The sequence below is a fragment of the Eumetopias jubatus genome, unplaced genomic scaffold (assembly GCF_037043125.1).
Source record: "Eumetopias jubatus isolate StellerSeaLion01/CBP00866 unplaced genomic scaffold, mEumJub1_p1.0 scaffold_2, whole genome shotgun sequence".
NCBI lineage: Eukaryota > Metazoa > Chordata > Mammalia > Carnivora > Otariidae > Eumetopias > Eumetopias jubatus.
This window is the reverse complement of record NW_028274808.1, coordinates 59,562,280-59,582,226: the sequence shown is the minus strand read 5'-3', so window position 1 is coordinate 59,582,226 and position 19,947 is coordinate 59,562,280. Positions and strand designations below refer to the sequence as shown.

The 19,947-nt window shown below is 38.2% G+C and overlaps 1 protein-coding gene across 2 annotated transcripts in view; it reads right to left on the bottom strand.

The window, feature by feature from the left end:
- Positions 1-19,947, bottom strand: part of SH3RF1 (SH3 domain containing ring finger 1) — a 178,225-nt gene that overhangs the window by 60,403 nt on the left and 97,875 nt on the right. For both annotated transcript variants that reach the window (XM_028104393.2, XM_028104394.1), the window contains exons 3-4: positions 5,015-5,290; positions 4,106-4,201 (exon numbers count right to left, since the gene is read on the bottom strand). In XM_028104393.2, coding sequence (XP_027960194.1) covers positions 4,106-4,201; positions 5,015-5,290 — 372 coding nt within the window. The remainder of the gene's footprint in view (positions 1-4,105; positions 4,202-5,014; positions 5,291-19,947) is intronic.

Here is a 19,947-nt window from a genome sequence, read left to right as displayed (position 1 = left end):
TGGGGATAATAATCATAGCTATCACTTAAACAGCTCTGACTAGGCACTACAGCACTGCTTTTAAGTATAGCTGGAATTAACCCACCCTATGAAGTGGTTCTATTGTACAAATGAAGAGATGAGGACCAAAGTCACTTAGACACTTAGTGGTAGAGCAAAGACTTGAATCCCAGCCATCTGGATTCAGAGTCCAAGTTTTTCCTCACAATCACACCACCAGGTGTGGAAGGTAAAGCAACTGGAAAAGGAGAAACTACTTTAGATAAGGTGGTGAGGAAAAGACTGTCAGAAGAAGTGGCAGAGATCTAAAAAATGAGAAACATAGCCCTTCTTTCTGGCAGTAATTAAAGAGTAAGCATAGTTGTCTACTGGGCCATACCTACTTCATGCCATCTGCACATAAGGAATGCTTATTTTTATATTACATCTATATAGCAGAGGAGCAGGTTGCTAAATAATTTTTTTGTTGCTGTTAAAAAAAACTGGGCAAGTGATATTTGAAATGAATGACTAAGAATCAAAATAAAATGATAAACTTAATAAAAATTTATAGTTCACCAGAACCTACAATGCACAATGGTTGAAAACATCGCAAATCCCATATTTAGCATTTACTTCATTCAAACTTTTTTGCTTGCTAAGAATCATGTCATACTCGTTCAAACGACTGCTAAACTTGAATGAGTCAGCTCTGAATTAATGACATTGTTAAAGTCTTCCATCCTATTTTGCAGAAGAGTGGTATTTTTGAACAAATAAAGAAGAAAGCTACTGATTTCTTTTTTATACTGCATTCAGTCCTTGACAAATATACCCTTTTATAAGTATCCTGGCATGGTGTCTTCAAGAATTCCCCAGATTTCCCTAAGAAACCCCTACCCCTTCCAAATTTCCAGCTTGCTCAAGTCTAGGCAGATCCTGTCTAAGCAGAAGAGAATCCACAACCTCTATGGCTCAACCTCAATCTTAGGTGCTTAAACAAAGGCTCTAAGGGGCCATTCTTTGCCCTACTCATTCTCCTTAACCAGAGGCTCCCACTCTGTTCAAACTGTGAAGAATTCTGTACTTCAATAAAAGGTCATTTGTTTGCGGCTATACCACACCACAGTTTTATTACCTTATTCTAATATAGGTGCAGACTGTACTACACAGTTATGGGATGTTAAGGGAGAAGAGAAAGAGAAAGAAGACAAGAAGGAAGGGTAAACATTCCAGCAGCGTTTCTATTTCTCAGTGTCTCAATCCTCCCACTCAATTCTCTTTACCCACCTCTAATACTCAGCTCCTTTCAATTTATCCCACCCCCCAATTCCACAGCTGAACCCCATGATTCTACTCCAGGTCCCCAATCCTACCCCTAAGCCCATTCTGTGTAGAGTTTCTGCCACAACCAAGTTCCTTGAGCATTTCCATGAGCAAAGCCAACCAGCAGGAGTTGAGGGGGAGTTCCCACTTCTGCTGACAGGCCTGTGGAGATCAAAGATGTCACTCTGAGACTCAGAATTCAATTCTGAACTAATTTCTTTCACTATATGTAGTAGTGAGATTCTTTTATTTGATCATTACTATACTCTGCCATATTCTGGATTACAGTCCAGTCTGAGCTCCAAACCACTATGCATAAAACACAGCAGTGCCAGACCCTTCAAAATATGTTACACATTTGATCCTCTCAGACCATCTGGGGGAGGGGGGAAGGTAACAGTTTTTGGAGTACTGTGAAAAAAGCAAAAGCACCTAACAATCACGGAGACTTAAATGTATATTTATAAGATACAAGAGATTGTTTTATACCTGGATTTTTATAACACAGCCTGTTTTTATACTGGGGATAGTCTGGACCCTAAGTGGGTCAGAGCAACATAAAGACCATTTCAGGAAAAAGGTTCAGTTTTTGATTCCTTATAGTTAGCTTTACCCCATCTAAGACTGCCTTGTAAGACAGTCTATACTTTATTTAAATAGTTGAATTTTGATAGGTTGCTACTGAAATCCCCCCCAAGTCCCCTGAAGGCTAAACCAGGTGTTACTAATCCCCAGATGTTCTGCTCCTACGAGAAACTTCAATCTGATGGCCTGACATCAAAGAAATGTTCATAGTCTCTTAGAGATAGATGATTTGTTTATCTGGTCTCAACTGGCAAAATTCTGGTTCAAATGAGAAAAATACTCATTTGAAAGAAAGGAGGCAGAAGAATGAAAATACCTTCCCCTTGGGCAGAAGTTTATCTTTCCAACTTAAGTTAGAATAAATAATCCTAATGACCCGAGTGACTCAAAATGACTCCCGATTTGCCAGGGGTGGATCCTTTACGCCTATCTGCACAATTCTACACCTGCTCAATAACAAAAAAGTATAGCAATCCTTTTTCATGCATCACAAACCAAGTATTGGCATGTAATATTGATAATACCTAACAAGTAAAGACAAGCTTTCATTACTAATCTCGTGCTTACCCATGCTTTTCAGTGTAACTATTCAAATACTTGGAAATGCTTGTAATTTTCCATGACCCACAGCTAGAATCTAAAAATAATATACAGGAAGGATTGCCTGAGAGTTAAGAATTTTTTCTGTTGTTTACTTTCAAAGGAGAAAAAAAATGTTTCAATAAATAGGAACATATGGATAAAAATCAAGGCTCGTACATGGTTTGAATTATTTTTCCATGGGCATACGGTAGTCAAACTGATTTTTAATGAAAACTTTAACTACAATGACAGGATTTGTCATTTTAGTTTTCAAAATCATGCCAAAACAAATGCCTCAGATAAAAAGGTGGAAAAATAAGTAATGGTGGTTTTTCCTTTTTACATGCTTAAGATACATGCTTTGATATCTTAAATGACAGAATTACTTTTAATTTCCCCAAACAACCTGTTCTCTCTTACTTTTTGGCTCTTGTACATGCCAGTCTTCCTGCATGGATGTTCTCCTTGCCATAAAAATGCACCTTTTCTATTACTCTTGGTTAACATTTATTTATCCATCACACAGACATCCACTAAGAACTCACTTCTTCTAGAATCCTTCTGTGACCTCAGCTAACTTTGTAACGTTGTTTGCACTGTTTCATTCTTTAAAAATGCCTTCAATTTGTTTTCAGCAAGAAATTCTTATGACTAAAGGACATGAATGTTTATGACATATGATGTAATGCAGGCTTATGATGTAATGTTACAATAAATTGTAACATCCTATTTCATTTTTAATTTGTGTTATTCTTTAAAGTAACAGAACCATACTCTCTATAAAGACTTCACTGAATCAGGCTGGCCATAACCTTCCCGAGTAAAGCTGATTAAAAAGGAAGGGTGGGAGGGGAGGGACTAAGGTATTCCCGGGATAACATGGGGGAATATTCATTCTTTTACATCATGTTTATTAGAGGCCTACTCTGCAAATCACCGTTCTAGTTCTGATGATGTGGCAGATAATGAAAAGAAATAAGTAAACAATCATACACTCACCTCCCACCTTACTCAGAACCTTATCAACCTTCTGTTCCCAAAGCTGGCAAATGGAATAGAACACCTGGAAACAATATAGGTACTGATAGGAAGCATACAGTAACATTTAACAAGACACAGGAATGCTTTCAGCAGGGGGACACAGTGAAGAGTTCCAAACATTTCAGAGTATTCAGTAATTGTAGGCAGGATGGAGCAATTCTTCCTAATCCATCCAGTGATCTGGAACAGGGCATTCCTGGTGCTTTGTGTGAAGACGATTTCTTCTTCTCTTCCTCCTCCTTCTGTAGGCTGGGTTTTTGTCTTTCCTTTTTTTACCCCAGTTTCATTGTGATATAACTGACATATAACATTGTATTTGTTTAAGGTGTACAACCTAATGATTTGCTCTGTGTATATATTGCGAAATGATTGCGAGGGCTTCCTTTTTCTTAATTTAAAAAAATTTTAACTAAAAAAAAATTTTTTTTTAAGTAGGCTCCATGCCCAATGACCCTGAGATTAAGAGTCGCATGCTCTACTGACTGAGCCAGCCAGGTGCCCCTGGGAAGACATCTTAATCCAAAATGCGTAAGTAAGATTTGTTTACTAAGCTGAGTACTACCATGATTGAATTTTCTACAGATTAACTTACCTCAACATATGAAATTGGAAATATTCCTATTTTGTCTGCCAGCATTCCTTCGGCCCAGTTTTCATCCACTCTACGGATCACAGTCAGAACATCATCCTGAAGAAACAGCAAACATTAGTCTACTTGATCCCACGTTAAGCTCGTCATTTAATTTTCCTTTTCAGTAAAGGGCCGCCCAAGTTTTAAGAGTACATGAATTAAAATGCTATGACATGTCTTTAAGTACATGAATCCAGTGTTGTCACAAAGTAAGTGGCCATTAATCAATCAAACAGTTGGTCCCTTCAGACAGTTGTAAAACTATGTACTCCTTCTATACAGGGGCTCACGCTTTTTACAACTTCAAATGCTACCCATCCCAGGCTCTTGAACTTCTGTTTTAGATTGATTCTCAGGCTCTTCTCATGTTCTCTCTGATAATATACCAAATGCGCATTTCAATGCATATCCTACTGCTTTTCTTTAAAAAAAAACAGTATTGTGTTTATCTACTTAAAAGTTCTAAAATGTTTTATCAATTCAGTAGATATACTCCTGTGTGCTTTTGGCAGAGAAATTTATGTATAAAATAAGGAAATAATGATGTTTCATTTTGTTATTCATAATTCAGTAAATTAAAATTCCTGAGTGGCACACACACCCTGTAAAGTGGCTTAGAATTACATTTAGGCTCTAAATATGAAAATGATAACACACAGAACATAAACCAAAATTATCTTTCATATAAGAACAGCCTATGCACAAAATTTTTTTTTATGACTTTAAGAAAACTGCTCCCAGGTATTTTTAAAAGCACAGTGAAATAATAAAACTATTTTATCTTTTTACAAAAGGAAATACAAGCCATATTCCTGTGTATCCAGGTCCAAAGGAAGAGTTGGCAAACAGACAATCTCATTCTAAATTTACCTTTGCAAATGGAAGGCAATCTTTGTCTGCTTCCTTGTCTTTCACTTCAAAGTCATAAAGTGCTTTGCACTGAGGTGGGGGCTGAGGTAACGGTTTGATAATCTGCACAAAATTGGTGGGGAAAAAGCCATGGATCCCGTTGACTTCCCCATGGTACCAATTTTCATCCACTTGTCGCCGCAAAATGATGATGTCACCTTTGCTGAATTTAAGGTCTCCAGGCTCTTTCCCTTCGTAGTTGTACAACGCTTTGGCACAAGGTAACTGAGGTATACCCTTAAGGAAAGAGATGAGTTTTTAATTAAAGGATGGTCCAAAAATGTCTGAAAATTTAACTGTATTACATTTTTTAGTCAAAATCAACTCAACATAGCATGCAGGTCTCTGGAGTTTAGTGGGTGGGAAAATGAAACCCTTCCTGGTGGAAGTGATGACACATGAGCCAAGTCTTCAAGGATACACAGGAGTTAGCCAGGCAAAGCTGGAGTGGAAGAATAAAAGAGAGAAGTGATGCATTCAAAGCAGAGGGGACAGCAACAGCAAAGACAGGAGCATGCTGTGCAAAGGGACTGGAGTTTTACAAAGAATGCAGTGTTCCTGGAGAGCAATTATGGAATATAAAGTGTAGAAGTAGGCAGAAGCTAACTCATGGAGGGTCTTGAATAACATGTAAAGAGGTTCAACTGTTATGTCCATCAGGCAATGACAAGCCCTCACAGGTTTGAAATACAGATGGCCATGGTAAGAAGCAAGGGTCAGGCATTAGAGTAGGAAATGGACAGAATGGGGTCAGGCTGACAGCTATGTGCAAAGCACAGGCCTAAACTACTTGAAAAATTTTTTTACAGCCTAATCTTTCTAATGAAGTAAATAGGAAGCATTACTCATAGTACTGCCCTCTCCCTGGGCTCTTCCATCTCCCCACACCCCCCAAAAATGGATCGAAGTTTTATACCCCAGAGGCAACAGAACTTCATAATATAGTTTTTAAAAATTACTGTGGGGGGGCCTGGGTGGCTCAGTCATTAAGCGTCTGCCTTCAGCTCAGGTCATGATCCCAGGGTCCTGGGATCGAGCCCGGCATCGGGCTCCCTGCTCTGCGGGAAGCCTGCTTCTTCCTCTCCCACTCCCCCTGCTTGTGTTCCCTCTCTTGCTGTGTCTCTCTCTGTCGAATAAAAAAAAATTGCTTTGGTTTCTAGTCAGAGATTTAGAGCCTGGCCTACTCCTAAGCCAAACTTCTTTTGTTAAATATTTTTGTTTGGCTTAAGAGGAATAGCCAATTCTTGGCTCTCAAAATGCTATTGGCAGTCATCTTGTGTTGGCTTGATTCATGTGATGTTGCATTTGGTTAATGAGGGCTGCTCGAGAGGCCAATATCCCGAGGAGGCAGGAGCTGAGCCTTCCAGAGGTTGTGACAACCCTCATGTGCCCTCTGACTTTTGGACCTTGCCTTAAGATCTTGCCTATGAAGGCATGACTCCTGTTATCCAGCCATGACCTAATCTTATAAACAATTCTGCTGTGCCCTTTGGTTTCTGCGGAAGGGAAATGTCCATCAGGAACTCTGGTGCCTCACAATCCTGTGAACTTTAGTCATATTCCCTTCAGTGTCCAACTCTGTGGAATGATTCTAATTTTTGTCTACTCTCACAGAGATGCCTCACTGCACGCTCTACTTTATTACCTATTTCTGGAAGTCTGGTTATCATAATATAACAGTATTTCCCAAGATAGGTGTGAGGAAATAACAGTAAATAAACACAGAAACAAATATCACTATGAAAGAGGGCAAGAGTGATCGAGCCAGAGACAGAGAACTGACAAGTACTGTAATAAACCAACTCTTGGAACATAGCTGATGGGACTATGATCAGGGAGTTTCAGGTAAGGGTTGGAAATACAGACTCCAGAAGCCAGAATGCCTGGGTTTGAATCCCAGCTCAGCCACTTACTAGCTGTGTGACCTTGAGAAAGTTAACCTCTCTGTGCCTCAATTTCTTTGTCTGGGTTTTTGTGAGGATTTAGTGAGTTAATGTATGTAAACCACTACAAAAGGCCCAGCAGTTAGGAAGTGCTACATGCATGAACTATTATCATCATCATCACTGCCCAGTATGAAAAGCCTTGCTCACCAGTGAAACACGGCACCTGAAAATGTATTCGTCTCTATGCAGCTGGATGCTTTTCCTTTTGGATGAATTCACATAGCAATTACATTTTTAATACATATTCACTGTATAGCAATGCAAAGAATGTTCCTCCTAGGAAGTACTGGGATTTCGAAATGTGCATTTCTGAAGCACACATTTGTTTTCTAAGTGAAATCCATTCATCTTCTGGTTCAACAGAAGAAATTACAAATTCACTGACATGCACGGTTTAATAGGGGATGGCATTTTAGATGTGGCTGTAGTTCATCTTGACAGGGCTAATGTAAGGCATTGGAAGCCTGCATGAATTAATTGAAAATCCTATTACAAACTCGGTGACAAATAACTCTATTCACCATTATGGGCTGTTCTCTCGATTTTTCCCCCACCTCAATTAGCTCTGTTTGGCCCACTCTGTCCAAATCCATGCCAGCCAAATCCATGCACCAAGATACACATTTAGCACTCTTAGAAACCACTCTGAACTGCTCCTTGAAGAGATCTGTAAAATTCCCCAAAAAACACAGTATGGTTCTTTTGTGACATGCTTATGTGGGAACCTAAGGAATTTATTTCTTCACAGATCACTTCCACACACCAGTGGCCCAATGAACTTATTAACTTTTCCACCAAAGCGAATCTCTTAAGTATTCCTAAAATCACCACACATTCTTGATACAATGAATGGCAAGGATAAAACTTGTAACATTATGGTTAGCCTAGTCACATCTCTGAGACTGCAACCTAAAATTATTAATTCACACTGATTTGCTAAATCTTGACTGCTAAGGCTATTTCAATGATCAATAACCACAGAGAAAGAATCATAAAGCTTATGGCAATCTAATCCACGAGCAGACATTTGTGCATCTGGCTGTGTTTTTCTATGGTGTTCTTTTTCAATTAAATTCTAAGAGGCTAAAAAGCCAGTTTGTGTCAAGTTTCTCAAATGAAGGTTTCCCACATTAAATAAAATGAATTCTACTCTGATTTGAAATCAAGCAAAGTTCAGTGATCTTTTAAAGGCTTATTCCCACACAGACTGCAGATGATTAAGGATAAATGGTCAAACGACTTGGAAGAGCCATAAAAGAATGCATTTTCCTTTTGCAACATCTGAAGGATAAAGCCAAAACAATTGGTTTGATAGCCTCGGACTCCTCTTGTGGGTAAAATACGTCCGGGGCCCACGGAGGCACTGCCTTCTCATTCATCTCCTTAGAAAGGTCTGGGAGTCATGTCATCACCCGGGCCCTTTGCCCTCCGTGCCTTCAGCAGGCTTTCCAAACTGCTGCCTTTCTTCTGTATCCTCTCATCAGGCCAAGGCCCCTGAGGATCTGCAGAGCTTACATTTCACTTGGCTACACATGAAAGGGAGGCTTAAAAGGAGAGAAAGCCAGAGAGAAACTGACTCTGCAGTCTAACCTTGGGTTTGCAGCTGTCATTCATGCTGCCACCTTTATCAAAAACCTTGGCAATTTAGACAGGTGAGCTATTTTAACAATTCTTAATCTGAAATACATTTCAACAAATAGGGACTACTTTGCTCATATAAAAAGGAATAAATATGACAGTTGGCCAGTTTTACTCTTCCAAGTAATTTTGCTTCTACATTATGTATACAGATATTTAATATGACATTAAAATCCTTATGAGACCTGCACACAAATATTTTTGATTAAACACTCTACAGTCCATTTTTGTATCATCAAGTGTATTCCAATATATCTGGCAAAGTACTACTTGATGATGTAGCTGAGATTCTGACGGGTAAATAAAACATTCACTGCCAATTTATTTTATAGACTCTAAATGCCAATGCCCAGATATGCATGCAAGACAGCCTCCTTAAATTCAAATCTCTTCATGCATTTCTTACCGCTCCATAAAGTAAAAAAGATTCAATGACCTACTAAAAAGAGTATCTGGAAGATACTATTGCCGTAGGAACAGCACCACAGTGTGTATAATTTAATAATTCAGTTATATCTAAATGGGCACAAACTATGGCTGATTTCTCCTTGACTTTCAAAAACTTTCCAGAAAGAACTGAAGCACAATGAAATTACAATAATAGGAAGTACTACACACAGAGTAATAAGTAGCAAAATGGGTTCAGAAAAGGATTTTTTAAAATGTCCTTTGTAGGGGTGCCTGGGTGGCTCAGTCAGTTAAGTATCTGCCTTCAGCTCAGGTCATGATCTCAGGGTCCTGGGATGGAGCCCCGCATGGGGGTGGGGGGTTCCTGCTCAGCGGGGAGCCTGCTTCTCCCTCTCCCCCACTGCTCATGGTTTCTCTCGCTATCTCTCCCTCTTTCTCAAATGAATAAATATTTTTAAAAGTAAATAAACTATCCTTTGTACAACAAAATACTTGTTGGCTTTTCCCTACAAAGTGAAAATCTATCAGAATGTACCAATAGTATTTCATAATAATACTGATTTTTTAATAGTTAATAAGTCTTAAGTATTACTCTCAAGATGTCTAGGTTTGATTATTACTCAAATATTATTGGACCATCACTCAAAATATTTCAATTTCAATATAGCAAACATCCAGTATTACAAGTTATTTTTCCAAAGCAGTAGGGACTGAGAATCCCATAATCCCATGATAGCCCATCTTTTTATTTGTTCTTTCCTTTAAAATTTATTTGTGGAGAGCACTGTACTGGGGCGTTTTATCTGGTGATCACTTTCTTAAGCTACTATCTGCTCTCCACCCCAAGTTTGTCACATAAAATCTTCTCATCGGACTAACTGAAATCATATCTACCAGCACTTTGAGGATGGCATTTGTGAATAAACAAAAATGAAGAAATACATGTTTTCTTCATTCACTTTTCTTGTCTTTTTGTCCTTATTTTACTATTTCACTGTCCTCTTGCATGCTCATTTTCTTCAGCTTTCTCCTTAAGTAGACTCTTTGCAGGCTGCCTGTCCTCCTCTACTCCTGACGTGGTTCCGGTTCCAACCTGCCTCAGAGAGTGGGCTGACTGAGGCCAGCTTTGTGCCCTGTGCACCCAGATCCAGCTTACACTCCATACACTCTTACCTGCTCCTTCTCCTCACCCTCGGCTCCTACAACCCAACCCATAAGCCCTTATAGAGTTTCTCTCCTGACTCATGACTAAAGAGCAACCAGCCAGTCATAGCTTTCAGCCTTGTTGTTTTAATGATATTAATGGTTTAGGGGAAGGGTGGAGGGAGGGGAAAAAAAAAACAAACAAAAACCCAAGGTTAAAAGGAGAGGAGACAAAGTAGCAGCTTTCCCTGAGCAGTATTCTCACTGTTACTTAAACAAGTGATAATACATAATCATTTATTTAATCAATACTTAATCAAATGTAAATACAGAATGAAGTAAGTTGAGGTCAAAAGATTATATTCAACATCCAGAGAGAAAATAAAGAGCACTCTTAAATTTTTTTCTAGGAACTGCAGTATAGAGAATAGATAAATACAACCCCGTGGGGTGGAATCGGGGCCAACCGTGGCTCCCCTCTCCTACTTGCCAGGAGTGCCCATGGGGGCAACTGAAGAGCACAGTTTGAAAAGCACTGTTACAGGGAGAGAAGTGGACCAAGGCACATGGCTTAGGAAATATCTAGATTTAGGGGATTAAAAAAAAACCCTAAGAATTTGAGAGGTAGAAAGAGAACAAGCAGAATATAACCACAGTAGCAAGAATAATTCCTGCAACATGATCTTATCCATATCACCTATGTCTTTAAAATGTGGAAACAATTCCCAATTACCTCTTCAATCAAATTAATGTCCTAAACCATGGAATTTATGGCCCTCCCTTTGCAATGATTGTTCCACTTCATGTTTTCGACGGTCAGCAAGCAAACCAGTCTGTAGTCGTCACCTCCAACCTCCAACAGGCCATCCCCTCTGGCTATCGTCTGAACATCTGTATCCCCCCAGATTTCACTGTTGAAATCCTAACCATCAAAGGTGATGGTGTTAGAAGGTGGGGCCCCTGAAAGCTTAGGTTTTATGGGTGGCGCCCTCATGAATGGGATTAGTGCATTTATAAAAGAGAGCTCCCAGAGCTCCCTAGACACTCTGTCCTGTGAGGCTACAGTGAGCAGGCACCAGCCATGAACCAGGAAGAGGGCCTTCGCCAGAATGCAACCATGTGGGCTCCTTGATCTTGGACTTCCAGCCTCCAGAACTGAGAAATAATTTCTGTTGTTTATAAGCTTCCCAATGTGGCATTTTATTATAGCAGCCCAAATGGACTAAGATACTCCTTCACCAAAATTCTTCAAAAGCAGCCCATCTCTGTCCACCTTCCTACATGGAGAGTCCCCAGCACTTACACATCTTGACAGAGCTACAGTTGATAATTACACTGCATTTATTTCACTTCTATTTTTATTGTATCTAGCATGACTGCTTCTGTTGTTTGGAATCAGATGTAAATAAGGCCAGGACAGATTCTGTTTCCCAGATGTAGGGGCCACTTGTTCTTAAGGACCCAGTGCAGGCACTGCTTCCTTGGGGAAGTCTCCTAACTTTTCCTCCCCCAAATCTGGAGAAAGTGTTGTTCTTGTGCTCCTCCAGCATGTCTTACTCATCCTGTTACTATGGTTTTCATCTCACTCAGTTTACAACCTGTTTCCCCAACCAGACTGTAACCTCCTGGAGATCTGGGACGATGTGTTACCCATCTTTAGATCATGAGCACCTACAACCTCAGCGTCTGCGAATAAATTCTTGGTGGATAAATAAATTTAAAAAATGAATTTATCTCTAGGCTGAGGTCTATGATGTGGATGGCTAAGTGTAAAAAATACCGTATCTAAAGGAAAAGCAACTTAAAAGAAAGTTCTGTGGATAGTCAGGCTCACCAGCTTAAATGTATTGCACAGCATATGCACTCACATATTTCTGTGCCTCTGGTACTCCTCATGAATGGCAGACCGTGAGCCCACCCTTGTGAAACTGTCTTCAGTGCCTCCTATGGAACACAGCGTTGGTGGGCGCTTGACACTGAGACATGGGAGGAGCAGGAATACTGAGGAAAGAATTTCATTCCCTGTTTCTGAAGACTGCTGGGAAACCTGGAGCATACGAAGGTGCCACAGAAAAACCTGGGGGAATGTGAATGAGTCTGCTCACTGGTGTCCACTTCAATGAGCCCTGGAAACATGACTAAAAACATGATCTGTTCTAGAAATGGGCAGCTGAGTTGTACTAAGCAAAATGCTGGCATCTGAAAAATGTGAAACAAATTACATAGCAAACAAATATTTTCCTTTCAAACTCATTTGGTGGTTATGAGAAAATAGTCACGTAGTTGATATATAGCTTTTTTTCTTGGCTGGCCTTAAAAAGGGAGTATCCAACTGACAGACAAATCACTAAAGAAAACAAATCTTACTGATTTTCTCTAAGGGAAGACAGCTATTGAGAATGCAGTCACGGAAATAAAATGCAGGAAATTTATGTCACTCATTGCCCTGAATATTAGTTTTCTGTTTCATCACATGTTTAATAATTACAATAGTATTTTTACAAAGAAGAGGAAAAGTTATTGGGAAAATTCTCTGCAGTAACTTGAGCTATCATCTTGGGGACTCATGGCAAGATGAGGGATGTTTCCTGGTAAAAGGTCAAGTTTCTGTCTATTTGAAAAACAGTTTGATTCCTGGCATGAATCTGCCCCTGCCCTTTCCTAAACCTCCCACCTGCCTGTGGGGGCGTGGGACTAGATGGAGAAGAATGACCGCGTATCAGAACTCTGCATGGCCCTTGCCTAATCCTTACAGAAACCCAGAAAGGTAGGGAAAGTCAAAAATACAGAGGCAGAGGGGTGTGTGGGAGCAAGTTTTTAAGATTAAATAGAAAGGTCAGGTAAGGCTTCAATCTAATTCAACGGCCTGGTTTTAGATTTTTTTTTTTGTCCAGTGTTTTCATTAATATCCCAGAGAGAGATGCTCATAAAATTTAGACATGACATTATATATGAAAGATAGTTCATAGTTTCAGAGTTAAAATAACATCGAGATAAATCCACACATACACGGGGAATTAGACAAAAGTGCCAAGGCAATTCAATTCAAGAAAGAAAGTATTTTTAACAGATGGTTCCTGGGTAATTAAAAGCCCATATGGGGAAAAAATGAGTCTTAACTACTACCTCACATCACACACAAAAATTAATTTGAGATGAATCCCAAAACCAAACGTAAAAGTTAAAACTCAGTTTTCCAGAAGAAAGCACAGGTCATCTTAGTGATTAGGTAGGTTAAAAAAAAAATTTAACCATAAAAATTTATAAATTGGACTTCATCAAAATCAAAAAATTCTGTCCATCAAACGACAAAAAAATAAAAATGCAAGCCACACAAAGGAAAAAATATTTGCAATACATATAACTGACAAAGGATTTTAATCTGCAAATATAAAGAACTTCTATAAATTAACAACAATGCAATTTAAAAACAAGATTTGAAGATATAATTCTTTTTTAAGATTTTATTTATTTATTTGACAGAGACACAGAGAGAGAGGGAACACAAGTAGGGGGAGTGGGGGAGGGAGAAGCAGACTCCCCGCGGAGATGCCGGGCTCGATCCCAGCACCCTGGGATCATGACCTGAGCCAAAGGCGGATGCTTAATGACTGAGCCACCCAGGAGCCCCCAAAGATATAATTCAAAAAGGAAGTTATCACATAGCCATGTAAAGGTATTTAACATCATTAGTCATCAGAGAAATGCAAAATAAAACCACAATGAGATATTCTTTCACAACCATTAAAATGATTAAAATTAAAAACACTGACAACAGGATGCTTAGGTGGCTCAGTTGGTTGAGCATGAGACTCTTGGTTTTGGCTCAGGTCATGATCCCATGGGTTGTGCGATTGAGCCCTGTGTCGGGCTCTGAGCTCAGCACCAAGTCTGCTTGGGATTCTCTCTCAACTCTCCTCTTGCCCCTCCTCCCACTCACTCACTCTCTCTCTCTCAAATAAATAAAAAAATCTTAAAAAAATAAAAGAAAGAAAAAGACTGACAACAGAAAATGTCAAAGGTACAGAGCAAATAGAACTCAGATACACTGGTAGTGGAAGTCTAAAAATGGTACAACCACTTTGGAAAACTGACAATTTCTTATCAAGTTATTCATACACCTACTCTATGACCTAACAATTCTAATCCTAGGTATTAACCAAGAAATGAAGACATATGTCCACAAAAAGACCATAACAGAAACTCTCAATGCAGCACTCTTCATAATACCAAAAACTGAAAACCAAATGTCCATCAACAAGAGAATAATGAAATCCTTAGTTATAAAAAAAAATTACTGATACACATGAGTGAAAAAAATCAAAATTAATACTATATAATTATACTTTATATGACTTCCAGAATAAGTAAAACCAATCTACTGTAATAGAAATCAGAACAGTAGTGGTCTCTAGGGGTTGGGGAATGAATGGAAGGGTGCGTGATGAAAATTTCTGAGATTAGAGAGAGATTCATATTTTGAATGGGATGTTGATTATCTAGGTATACAAATGTGTCAAAACATTACACTGTACACTTAAAAACTGCAATTTACATATGTAAATTTTATTTCAATATTAAAATATATAAAAATAAACCAGTAGCAGCACTTAGAAAAAAAAAGAAATAACCACATATAACAAATATGTGACCATGTATGCACATGGAGGAAAAAATACAAAAGTATCACAGTCAATAACAACTTATGGCAATCAAGAAAATGGCAAAACAAGGGCGCCTGGGTGGCTCAGTTGGTTAAGCGACTGCCTTCGGCTCAGGTCATGATCCTGGAGTCCCGGGATTGAGTCCCGCATCGGGCTTCCTGCTCAGCAGGGAGTCGGCTTCTCCCTCTGACCCTCTTCCCTCTCGTGCTTTCTATCTCTCATTCTCTCTCTCTCTCAAATAAATAAATAAAATCTTTAAAAAAAAAAAGAAAATGGCAAAACAAGAAATCTGAAGTCCAGAGGTATGGAGATTAGTGCCTAGAAAGATGGCAACTTTTCAAAAAGGAAATTCATCACCAACATACAGAGTATGTGTATGTAATGTAGGGTCTCTGCTATAATCTGACCCGGCACTTAGTACCAGTCAGCGCTCACTAGACATCCAGGTTACATTCTGAATCCCATAAACAAAGTGAACAGACAGTTGCATAGTGCTCCATGGGGAGTGGCATAGAAGATAAAAGTGTTGGAAAATACGAAGGAAAAGCTGCAGAAAGTGAGATGTAAAGTAAGTATTCAAATACAACGAAATGGTGTTACACAAGAAAAGTAAGTCGCCTTCATATTCACTAAAGGAAAAAATAAAGGCTTAAATTGATGAATGCATTATTTAAGTTGGATAAAAGAATTTCCTGACAGTGAGGGTTGTTAAATATTGCAATGGATTATGATATCTCTTTCACTGGAGACTTAAAAGATAGGATAGTCTCACAAGTTTGGTTCTGCCCAAAGGCAAACAAGCAAAGATTACAACAGGTGATTTCTAGTAATGCTATGATTTCTTTGGCAATCAGACCATTTGAAAGAATAATTTTATTCTTGATGATTTTGTCATTTGTTTCTTTTTTAGGAGTGGAATCTCAAGAATAAAGAAAGTACTAAGGTATGGGACAGTGAGCTGGGAGGGGACATTTGGAAAAACAAAATGAGAATATGAATTAGCTTGTAGAAATCCAATCAAGCCAGCCTCAAAACTCCAAAATCTATCACAACCTGTTGCAATATTATTAACAAAAGTATAGGCAAGCTCAGCTGTGGTCAGGCACACCAGGTCACTTTTATCTCATTATTTTTGTTTATGTCAAAAAGTAAGACATAATATTACTGTGTATTACTGTTACTACTCTCCATAGGAGTGTTCTGCCAGTTAATTAATACGAAGTTTACATAGTGAAGACTGAGTAATTACTGCAGGATAATATCCTCTTACTTTGAAATAAATCTATTACAAGGATATAAAACCAATCCTGTGAAACCCATAGGGTAGAATCAAGATCTTTAAAACATAATTAAGTCTTCATTAAAAGAAAAAAAACCCTATCTATGCATATGCTTTGGAATTTTGGCTTTCAAAAAATTTTAAAGTATTAACTGAATATAGAGTCAATCTTATAGTTCTGTCAACAAAGCTCTTTTACCTTTGATTAAGTCTGTTATAAAATGATACTTTAAAAATACCTGTAAATATTCTGCAATACTTAAATGAGTGTTACTAGAAAATGTAAATTGCTTTTGCTATATAATTTCTTATTATAGGACTGCACAAGAAATACTACTGTGAAGAAAAAAATATTTGCAATGGATAATTTTACCAACAGATAATTATTTTAAAACAAGTAGTTTATTGAAGCTCCCCTCTAAAAAAAATTTCAATTTAAGTATATTGATTACTAAAAATATGAAATAAGAGAAACTTAAGGGCAAAGATTTACCAACTAATCCAACACAGAGAAGCCCAAATCCAACTCCTCTATTTTCCCCTAAATAATTAAACAGTAGGATATGAATTAGATATTTTCAACCAAAATGAACCATTATATAAAAATGATATATTGTTTTTTATATTTCTAGGTGATTAAATATATAGCAAAGAGTATAAAAATTAAGTGCAGAGTCCATATGTGTGCATCCAAGACTACTTTCAATAAGCCTTTAATACATACTGCACAAAGATAAAAGATCATTCAAGCTATATTTGTAATAGAAAATTTGAGATAATGAGAAATTGATCATAAGATAGCCATTGGCAACAAATTAAATTATGGTTTTAAAATATCTACTAATATGGGGGCACCTGGGTGCCTCGGTTAAGCATCTGCCTTCGGCTCAGGTCATGATCCCGGGGTCATGGGATCGAGTCCCGCATCAGGCTCTCTGCTCAGCGGGGAGCCTGCTTCTCCCTCTCTGTCTGCCTGCCACACCCGCTGCTTGTGTTTTCTCGCTCTCATTCTCTCTCTCTCTGTCAAATAAATAAATAAAATCTTAAAAAAAAATACATCTACTCATACAAAATACTACACCTGTATGTTTTTAAAAAAATTGTTTAACTACATGTTTCTTTGGGTAAAGCAGCTAGTTCTTCATGTGCACCAGGATGCGAGTGACTTGAGGGCAGGGTCTGGATAGCATTCATCTCTGTATCCTGACAGCCCAACACATGGCACAGAATCAGCTCGTTGGATGACTGCTTTCTGGTGGCCTCTTACTTCATTCCATCCTAGAGAAATCTGCCAGATTCATCTTCTTAAAATACAGCTTTTACCAAATCATCTGTCTGATCAACCTTTTTCTAATTCCGTTTCTAGCAAATTTAGTTCAAACCCTTCTCTCTGGCACTTAAGATGCCCACAGTCTGACCCCAAACTATCTTCTCAAATACCTCACACTCCTCTCCAACAAGTATCCAATATTCTAACCAAACTAGATTCCCTCTAGTTCCCTGAATATGATCCTTTTTTCCCCCAACCTCTGGGCCTTTTCTCTACCATTCCCTCCACCCAAAAAGCCACCTTCCCCAGACTGCATGTCCACTTGTGAGAAGTCCATCCAGCCTTCAAGACACAATTCAAACATCCTATTTCCCAAGTCCCTCCCTTATTGTCCAACATCAATGTATGTTTTCCTTCTCAGCCTCAGAAGGTTTTCTTTACAAAAACCTTTGTTTGTTCTCTGTTGGCTTTATCGTACCTTTTATCATGTATATTTGAGTACTTTACTAATAATGCTACCAGACTCAAAACACTTTGAGGGCAGGGATGGTCTCTCATCCCTTCTCAGATCACCTGCAGAGCCTAATAATGTGTCTTATAGATAGTAAACATATTTACTGAAATAAATTAGATCAGTCCCTCCCTCTAGGCAATTCTTCTTCTCCTCAACTACATAATTCTAAGAAAGAGGAGGAAACTTCTCCGCTTCCTATCTTGCACCCTCTATTCAAGTTGGCAGTCTGTGTCTGGTGTTCTACTCTAAGAAATTCTGCTTAGAAAATTAGTAGAGTGGCCCACATGGTAACTGCCTGTATGTACAGTCAAGCAGAGGGTCAGGGCACTGACATGCATGTCTACTTGTATTTTTGTTATTTCATCTGACCTAAGCAAAGAAATCAAAGAAAGAGACTTACATCAAGGCAGTATTTTGCAATGGTGGGCTAAACCCATGCTTTTAATTGCTTGAATGACATCCTTTTCTACAGTCATGCTGAAATAACAGAAAGTATATAAAAAAATAAATAAAACTACAGCAGTTCTAGAAAATAGGGAAAGTAACCATTAGCATACCAGAAAATTTTAGGAATTTCTAGAAGAATGAAAGCAAGTGGAAACAGAAAAATTTCAAATGTCTGGATTAAACAATATATTGGGCACTGCTAAAGACCAAAATAGTAACCATCCTCTTGAAGTCAAGTACATATCCCAAAACATACAGAAAAAAGATAGAGGTGAAAAATAACCAAAAATTTAGAGATATGAAAGATAGCTCTAAAATCTGATACAAGTCTAAAGTGAGAATCATGAAGAAAAAACACATTAAGGGGGAGGAGAATAATGAAAGAAATAACAGGAATGGAAGAAAAGTTTCATAAGCTAAAGGCATCCAAGATCTGAGTTTAACAATCTCATCAAATACCAAGCAGGGTTAATAAGGAAAAAAAAATATCATATTTCGACACATCTCATTACATTGCAAAATTCAAAAGACAAGGAAAAGATTCTAAAAGATTTACGGCAAAAGAGTTTACCATTTCGGAACTTGAATCTGAATTCTTGGCGGCAATACTGGATAAAAGAAAATGAAAGAGCAATGCCTTTGAATTTCTAAGGGAACATGATTTAGAAAAATTTAGCCAGCTAAGCCGTTAAATAAACATGTGTGTGGACAAAAGAAAGATTCCTGAACATACAAAGTCTCAGAAAGTTTATTCCTTGTGTAGTTAAGGAAAAAAAAAGTTCAGAGGCACTTGGATGGCACAGTTGGTTAGGCATCCAACTCTTGGTCTCAGCTCAGGTCATGATCTCAGGGTCATGGGATCAAGCCCCCCATGGGGCTCTACGCTCAGCATGGAGTCTGCTTGCAACTCTCTGCCCTCTCCCTCTGCCCCTTCCCTCTTGCTCTCTAAATAAATAAATAAATCTTTAAAAAAAGTTCAAGGAGGTATCTCCTATCCTACCCCCCGAAAAACCACAGAAGATTTGTAGAGAGAAGATATGTGATACAAGAAACATGGATGGCTAAATATGATCTAAAAGACATGAAGAAAATGGAAAAGAAATATAAGGAGAATCCATTAGACTTAGAAGTTGGATTCATCCTACTTGCATTGAGGCAGGATATGGTGATACAGGTTATGTTTCCTTTTTAATGGACCCAACCACAGTGCAGTGAATAATGTTTATATAATCACAATACCACAAACAATGTTTTTATGGTGTTTCAATTTATAGAATCAATCTCCAAACATAGAAGAATTAAGCACAGCCACATAATAGAATGTTATAAACTCTGATAATATAAAAAACAAACAAAAATCAAGAGTTAGGGAAGGAGAGATGGGAAGTAGATGGATGTAATCTCAATTTTATCACTTGGTATCTGAAATTGATATTGTTGAAGGCTAAGAAATCAAGAAAAAGAAATTTATTCTTTGAGGCTGTACATGAAACCAGTAGGAGAACTAAACATCAGAAAACAGTATAAGCCCTTACCTCTGGAAAGCAAGATGAGGGCACGAGAGAAGGGACACTTTAATTTTTTA